This window comes from Phyllostomus discolor, chromosome 12 (assembly GCF_004126475.2).
Source record: "Phyllostomus discolor isolate MPI-MPIP mPhyDis1 chromosome 12, mPhyDis1.pri.v3, whole genome shotgun sequence".
Taxonomy (NCBI): Eukaryota; Metazoa; Chordata; class Mammalia; order Chiroptera; family Phyllostomidae; genus Phyllostomus; species Phyllostomus discolor.
In genome coordinates, this window is record NC_040914.2 from 3,031,437 (window position 1) to 3,039,927 (window position 8,491).

The 8,491-nt window shown below is 54.9% G+C and overlaps 1 protein-coding gene across 3 annotated transcripts in view; it reads right to left on the bottom strand.

Annotated features, from left to right (window-relative positions):
* Window positions 1–6,737, bottom strand: part of LOC114511192 (WT1 interacting protein) — a 23,987-nt gene extending 17,250 nt beyond the window's left edge. For 2 of the 3 annotated variants that reach the window (XM_036013599.1, XM_036013598.1), the window contains exon 1: window positions 5,910–6,737. In XM_036013599.1, coding sequence (XP_035869492.1) covers window positions 5,910–6,603 — 694 coding nt within the window. In that variant the 5' untranslated portion in view covers window positions 6,604–6,737. Of the gene's footprint in view, window positions 1–459; window positions 562–5,909 lie in introns of all 3 variants that reach the window. The other variant, XM_028529877.2, reaches the window with a different exon arrangement.
* Window positions 6,738–8,491: the final 1,754 nt, after the last annotated feature.

Consider the following 8,491-nt stretch of genomic DNA (forward strand, 5'->3'; position numbering starts at 1 on the left):
AAATCAAGAGTACAGATTTATTATGCTAGTTGAGTTATAGTTACTTTTCTCTTTTTGTAACTTTGTCTAGGTTAAATTACAACATTTACAGTTTATACTGTGTGCAAAATTCAGACAAAAAAGAATTGCATGGAAAAGAAATATTAGCCCCATATCCAAGCAGGGAAAAGGTACAGCACCTAGGCAGCCAGGAGACATCAGCACCCTACACGGCATGAAAGCTTCAAAGCCCTGCCCCAGAGAGGGAGCCTTTCTCTATGGCCAGCAAAAGGCTCCTCCCTGGCCCCACATATCTTCCCAGGGCCTTGGGCCTCTCAAACAGGCCAGGCCCAGGGAGAAAGGGGCCACAATTTAGCCTCCTCCACACTTCAGCCTAGGTCAGACCTGGGAGTCCATCTACCTGGGACTAAGGTGCAAAGCAGTTCATGGTGCCAGAGGGGCCATAAAGAGGTTACCTACCACAGGAGTCACAGGTGAAGCAGTCGGTGTGATACAGGCTCCCCATTGCCTGGCACGCTTGCCTTGCTCCATAGATGCCAAGCCCACACTTGATGCAAATGCCTATGGGCGGGAGAGGCAGGAGAGAGCAGTAGTCAGCACCATGACTGTGGGGTTGGAGAGACATGCATCCAACTCCCAGTCCTAATGCTGCCCACCCACCTGACCCTGGGCAAGTGAACTTCTCTAGGCCTCCAGCACACAGTTACTAATGGCTAACATAGGGACAATAAAAGGGTACCCACTATGTCAGGTTTGTTGCTGTTGTTGTTTAGCAAAGTACCTGGCACAGAGTCATCCTTACGATCAAAATCATTATGACCTGTTTTTACCTAGAAAGTTATTCTGAACCCCTTCCCCCCATGACCTGCTCTTGGACTAAGGAAAAGTCCTTTCTTCTGTCTACGACCCAGAAGGAATGAAGACCACACAGGCACAGACAGGGCAGAGTCACTGACCTGCCCCAGCCACACTGTTCTCATCTGTACCCTAAGGTTCACTTATTCTCTTGTCAGTCAGCACATCGACAGCGATAGCCTAGCACACGCCCTGCACACTTAAGTGCGGGAGAGTCTACAATGCACCAATCAAGTTCCCACCCTCAGGGGCTTGTATTCCAGTGGAGGGAGACAGAAAACACATAGCACCTCAGGAGGAAGCAAGTGCTATGGAAGAAAATAAAGCTGATTAAAAACATGTCTGAGTATGTGATTTTTAAGCAGGGCATCTGGGATTGCTAGGTGGAATCAGAGACCACCCCTAGTAGCATAGGGTGGGGTGCCCAGCAGGCAGGGGAGGGGTGGTAAGGAGAGGGGTAACAAGGAATGCCAGGGCAAAATTTGGTACTGGCCCTAGAGGACTCCCTGACCCATAGGTGGCCAGGTCACACATCAGAAATGCCCTTCTCAGAGCTACCCAGGGGGTCCCACTCCACCTGCCTGGTAGACCTGAACCTGGCTGCTCTAGGGCCTGCTACCCTCACCGTCTCCCTCCTGCTTTCTACCAGATCTCTCTCCTTAACATTTAACCGTGGTCAAGCCTCTTCCATCTTAAAAAGTCCTTCTCCCTCCATCAGCCACCTCGTTTCCCTCCTTCCCTCAGTCAAGAAAGCAAGCATAGTCCGCACTTGGCCATCTCCTAACTGCAAATCCATGATTTGCCGTTTGGATATTGCTACAAGGGGTCCTCTCCTCTTTGGTTTCCAGGACATGACCTGCACCTGGTTCCTTACCCTTCCCAGATCGGGTTTTCTCCTACTCTGTCTTGGGTCACCCATGACTGTTCTCCCAGGGCTTAGGAGGACCAGATCATTTGCTCTCAAACCCAGGCAGGAAGGTAGAGGTGGCTGGTGGTGACCCAGGTGAATGGAGAAGACAGTCATGACCGCCAGAAGTCGCAGGCATGCCTCCGCGGCACTAACAGCCACAGAGGTGTCAAACTCACTTTCACCAGGGGCCACATCAGCCTTGAGGTTGCCTTCAAAGGGCTGAGTGTAATTTTAGGACTGTACAAATGTAACTGCTCCTTAACTACAAGCAAGGAGCTCAGCACTGCCACCAAGTAAAAACAAAGTGCCAGGCTGGATAAAACAAAGTAGACGGCAGGATTGGGCCCTGAGGCCTTGTGTTTGCCACCTGTGAGCTACAGGGTGGGAATGCAGGCCCAGCACTGCTAAAGATTCTGATTTTTCAAAAAAAGTTAAATACCTAGATTTGTATGTGAAATCTTTCCATATGAAGTTAATCACTAACTTAAATGTTTTGAAAAGGCAGAAGCCAAACACACCATATCTGCATGTCTCCCTGGGCAGCCCCAGCCCCTCTCAACTGCCCCCTGCAGAGGGCTCTACCAGCCAGGACCTCTCTCCTGAGTCACTGCTCCACCCCCCAGAGGGCCCCCAGACCTCTCCAGGGTCCCCACAAAACTGCTCTTGCCTCTGGATTCCTGCTCAGGAAATGGCACTTTTGGGTAGCTAGGTTTTAGGGAGCAACCAGGTCTACCTCTCTCACCTCCAACTCTGAATCTAGGCTCCTGTTCACTCATCTTGACTCTGTTCCCTCCTCACACTCCCACTAGCCTGACTGACCATCACCAGTTCTTATCCCAATGGTTACTTCAATAGCCTCCTCATGGTGTCCCAGCCTGGCCCCAATAATGCATCCCAAAGATTGCAGCCAGACTTATCTTTCTAAAATGAAAACAATCCACTCCCACACCTACACTCTTGTCTTTCTGTTTTGAAAAGCCTGACCTAAGCCCTGGCTGGCGTAGCTCAGTGGATTGAGCACGGGCTGCGAACCAAAGTGTCGCAGGTTCGATTCCCAGTCAGGGTACATGCCTGGGTTGCAGGCCATGACCCCCAGCAACTGCACATTGATGTTTCTCTCTCTCTCTCTCTCTCCCTCTCTCTCTCTCTCTCTCTCTCCCTCCCTTCCCTCTCTAAAAATAAATAAATAAAATCTTAAAAAAAAAAAAGAAAAGCCTGACCTAGTCACTTCTCTAAGTAGACTACGTGGTGGGGAAAAAAAAAAAGAGAGAGAGAGAAGTCCGCTGCCAGTGGGACACAGGACAGGAAGACAGGCTATAATCTTGCATCATTAGGTTTTTGGTTCTCTTTGATGTTTACCTAAAAATGTGCCTGCATCACTTTGACAAAAATACACTGAAGAACGAAAACAAAAAGCACGAGGCACTTCAGAAATTCAGGGAGCAGAGTGTTACAAGGAGAGCTGACTCCACCTGGAGGACGCAGCAGTGAGGGCCAGACCAGCAAGGCCTGGCAAACGCCTGCTGGGGCTGGGGCAACACCAGGGTCCTGTGCGAGAGCTGGGGCAGCCAGGGAGGGGAGACCAGAGGTGGATAAGCAAAGGTGATACCCGCCAGATACCCTGATGAGAAGATGAGATGAAGGGCCAAGCAGACCTTGTGGCCGTGCAGCTTTAAGGTGTTCTTTGTGGGTTGTTTTTGTTTTTTTTTAAATGAAAGATCCTTGTCCATACTTATAACCAAAGGACAAGGGCAGTGGAAAGAAGGAAGCTGAAGGTGTGGTTGGAGACAGAAGGACCCTTGTCCTCAGATCTGGATGTGGACTGAGAACCCATGGGGAAAAGAACAGGAAGCCACTGGGGAAGACAGCTGCTGACCTCAACTTTCTCAGACAAGTACAAAAGGCAGGGCTGGAGGACAGAGGAATGTTGCTGGAGGAACACAAGAGGGAACTGACCAAGGCTTGGGGTGATGGACTGGCACCCAGAAGAACAGAAGACCATCACCCCAGCCCCTGGTGTGCAGCAGAACTACGGGCTGCAGCACTGACTTGGAGTTGAGTTCAGCGATGAGAGGAATCAGAGGTACTAGTGAGACAGAGGCCACAGGTCAGAACTGAAGACTACAGAAGGGCAGCCAAAACAGGGTATGGCTCTGGGAGTCAGTGGCTGAGGAGAAGGCAGAGAGGTCACCAAACTTAAAGAGGTTCCAGAAACCTGAGGCTGCTGGCTGGCTAATGGCAATGGAACTTGGTGAGGAGAGATGGGAAAGTTCCCAAGACACCAATGAATGGCAGAGGGACCAGGAAGGAAGTCAGCTGGTGCCAGAGTCAAGGAGGAAGGAATAGCAGAGAGGGGAAGACACCCACCCTGAGAATGAGGTTTGGTACAAATCATTTGGGCTCAGGTTACCTGCAGACTTCCTTGTGTAAAATGTATTATTCAGGTTGAATCGCATGAAATTGCCACTTTTATAGTTCTAAAATGTAAAATATCAGCCACTGAAGCAAATAGTTGACTGTATTTTTAAAATCAGAAAACTGTTACCTAAATCTAGCTTCTCTTGAAAACAAACAAAGATCTGTCATCACTCACCTCCCCCTTCCACTGCTTCAGTGGGCTGGAACTAAGCAGCAGCTCCCTTTACTAGAAAGGCTGACCCACTCCCTCCCCACTGTGGTCTTGTGCATTGAGCCCCTTCACTTCTCCCATTACCTGCCTGGGTCTGGCCACTTAATCTTCACACAAAGATTCATTCGGAGCTGCAGAAGCCCACAGAACACACCCCCACCAGGTTCTGTGGTAGGTGGGGGCAGGAAAATGCACAGCCTTTTGTGCACAGAGCAATGAAAAGTCTTTCTCTTCAGAAGACAGCTTTTGCTCCTGCACCAGCCAGGCACAAGAGGCAGCAACTTCCTAACTCATCACCCTGCTTCTAGGCGAAGCCACAGCAGTCACACCAGACATTCTCATCATATTGCTCCCAGATGAGCCTGAAACCCTTCTGCATCTCCCCTTCCGAAAGCAGCCCCATACACTCCCTTGACCACCTGATCCCTCCTGGGCTGCATCCCCGGAGAATGTAGTGGGACAATCTACATCTTTACTTGCCCTGCCTCCTTTTGCCCCCATTCCTTCCTCTACCTGAAATGCCCCCATCTGACCTGTCACATACAGCCTCCTCCTCCCTCATGATCCAGTTCTCGATGAGTTGCTAGCAGGAATGAATGCACGAAACCCCACGACAGCCTCAGTCCCTGGCCAGAATAACCACCAACCAGCTCCGTCGCCCCATCAGCCTCCCCCTCCCCCCACCAAAGCTGGGTTCCTCAGCTTTCCTACTTATCAGTGAGGGAGGGAAGGAAACCCCCTCCCCAGGCCTCTTCTAAGAACCTCAAGCTTTAAGAGTCCTAAGAGTTGTCCAAAGGACTAATGGAGATCTGTGCGGACCAGGCTCAGACTCGGAAAGGGAGACTGTCACAAACTGGTGAGCTTTACAAATGCTGTCAAGCAGGATTCCCTTTGGAAACATCCCATGTACAAAGCGCAGCCCGGAGAGGGGAAAGCCCAGTGTGACAGACTTGGTCCCCCTCCCCTCCCTTCCCCCTCATGGTGGACTCTTCCTCCCTCACCACTCTACCTCCAACAGCTACCATCTCAGGTCAGGCCAGGTGGGGCCTGAGGTCAGGCGGGGTCTGCTGGTACCTGAACCACTCCACCACCCGGTCTCCGCAACCTATACTGCTGGATCTATACTGCTGGGGTGGGGGAACACCAAGAGGGCTGGGGCCCTACACAGCTTAGGCCAACCCTGGTCACAAATCATCGAGTAGGATGAACAAAGGCAAGTGCCAAGGGTTAAGAAAAAAATTATCCGGAAATGGCTTGTTCTGTTCGGCCTATTAACATGACTTTTCCTCTCAGTTAGGATAAGGGCTTCAACTTATTTTCTCAGAACCCCTGTCCGGTGGCATGACCTAGAGAAGAGGCCAGCGATTCATACTCACACTCTTACGAAACACACCGCCGGGTCCCCCTCCTCATCCCGGCCCCTCGACAGCGACAGCGACAGCGCCAGCCCCAAGCCACCCAAGCCTGTCCTCCGCCAAGCCGGCCACCACTCTGCCGCCGTCAAGACCCGCTCACCGAAGTAGTCCCGCGCCGTTCGCACTTCCAGTGCCCGCTCCAGCTCTCGCGTCAACGCCTCCAGCCGCCGCTCCGCTGCGCTCGGGCCCGCCTCTCGGCCCAGGGGCAGCGGGAGCGAAGGCAGAGGGAAGGTGGCCGGCCCGGCAGGCTCCGGGGAGCGAGTCCGCGCGGGGCCGGGGCCGGGGCCGGCACCGGGCAGGAGCAGGTCGGCGTAAGCGCCGGCGGAGCCGCGAGAACCCAGACTGGACACACTGGAGCGGGCGCTGCCCACCGACGGTGGCCCGGGGCCGGGACGCGGGTCTGAGCTGCCGGAGCGTGGACTGCCGTGGCGCTGGTCGTAGCCCAGACTGATGCCGCTGGAGCGGGCGCTGCCACCGCTGCCGTCAAAGCCCGCCAGGCTGGTCCGCGGGCTGCTCGCCAGCTTCGCGCTCAGCTCGGGAGCCCCCACGCGCCTCGGGCCGCGCTCACCACGGCTCAGTCCGTCCACCCCGGCCTCGGGGCCGCTGGGGCCGCTGGGGCCGCTGGCGCCGCCCTTCCCTCGGCGGCCCAGCGCCGGCGCCACCTCGTCTCCAGGCCCCGGCCGCGGCCCCTGCCGACCCCGGCCGGGAGAGTCACCGCCTGGCTGCAGCTCCCGCAGGGCCAGCCCAGCCAGGAGCAGAGCCGCCTCGTCGGCGACCGCCCGAGAACGCTGCATGGCCCGGCCCGCCGGCCCTCGCGCGTCACCTCCGCCTCTGCTTCCCGCCGCCCGTCCGGCTGCGCCGCTGCATCGTCCGCCCGAACCCGGAGCCCGCCCCGGGACCCCTGGGCGCGGGGCGGGGCCGGCGCCGGGCCGGGGTCGCTCCGCAGGCCACGCAGTCCGGGGGCCGCTGCGCTCCGCTCACTGGCGCGCGAGGCGGAGGAATGTGCGCTCTGAGGCTCCGGGCCGTGCCCCCTCCTCCCGCGACCTCGTGGGGGCGGAGGGACTCCTTTGTGGGAGCAGGAATGCGAGGAAGGAGACGGCGCTGCGGCCTCTGGAATGTGGGGGAGTGGCGGCGGCTGCCGCGGCGCCGGGAGAGTGGAGGGGCACGGAGGCCCGAGTGCGACACTTCTCAGAGCTGGCTTGGGGTGGCTGGCCGCTCTCGTGCGCCCAGACAGTGGGGCCTACGGAAGGATGCACGCGGGCCGAGCTGGAGACGGCTCCCGCAGTCCCGGCCAGAGAAATAGGAGAAGCTGACAAACGTTTCCCACATCTTGCCCCTTCTTACTTCCCAGTGCCGCCGCACTTTCAAGTTCTTGGTCTTCAGCTGAAGCGCTGCGCCGGATCCAGGATTCTGGAGAACACTGCATCTGGAGCAAATACATCCCCAGGACCTCGCATGACCCCACGACCCCCAGCTGTCCCTGGGCCATATGGTTGCTCACGGTTTTCAGGAGCCTGCACCTATCTTGTAGGGAAAGCGCCTAGTGCTAGGTGCCGGGGTTGGTTAGGGAATGGTCCTTGAGCCTGGTCGCTATGCGCAGGCCTTGAGGCCAAGCCAGGCCGAAGCAAACTTCAGGCGGAGCTAGTGGACTGGTGAGCCTCAGCTGTGACCACCACCTGCAGTCACCAAAAGATGCGAGGACTCCCTGTTTTTCCAGCATCTGCCCTCAAGGTCTTGGGTTAGGTACCGAGGGGATGCTCTTGAAATCACTTGGGCCACCACAGGTCCTGGGATGAGGTAGGGCCTTGGGGACCACATGGTGTGGGGGGAGGAAGAGAGGTGACTAGGGCTTTGTCCCAAAACACACAAGCTACAAAGCCCCTGTCATACATTTCAAACAACTTGTCAGGAAGAGAAGCAAACCATTCTTTACCTGTCAGGACCTGGTGGATCAGGAAAACAAACATCTCCCAGAGAATTCCAGCAACGCACCCACAGTGTCTTGGGGAGCAGGGAGCCTGGACTACGAGTTGACTGGATGCAGAATGACCAGAATATGGGGCCTGAACAATGCTAGGAGCCGGCTGTGGCCCATTCCCCTCAGCTGGCAGTGTCTGACCCAGCAGCCCCTCCCCAGTCCCTGTCAGCCTGCAGAATACCAACACTGACTCCCGGCCCTCCTGCTCTGGGGGAGTAATTATCCAGAGAAGTTATCTAATGAAAAATTATCTGAGAAAGGAAAAACATTAAATAAACAGTGAGATACTACATTTCACATCATCTCCCATTTTAAAAGTGGAAATTTTTCCCCGGCTGGTGTGGCTCAGTGGATTGAGCACCAGCCTGTGAAACAAAGGTTGCAGATTCGATTCCCAATCAGGGCACATGCCTGGGTTGTGGGCCAGGTCCCCAGTAGGGGGTGTGTGAGAGGCAGCCACACCTTGATGTTTCTTTCTTTCTCCCTCCCTTCCCTTCTCTCTAAAACTAAATAAAATCTTTTAAAAAATGGAAATTTTGACAAGACTGGTGAAACATGACTATATTTTACTGGTAGGAGTGGAAGTTGGTATATCCTGTCAGAAAGAGCAGTTTGGTGGTATGAAATCCTCACAAGTGAAAACTCTTGAGACTTCCGGCCAAGATGGAGGCATAGGTAGACACACTGTGCCTCCTCGCACAACC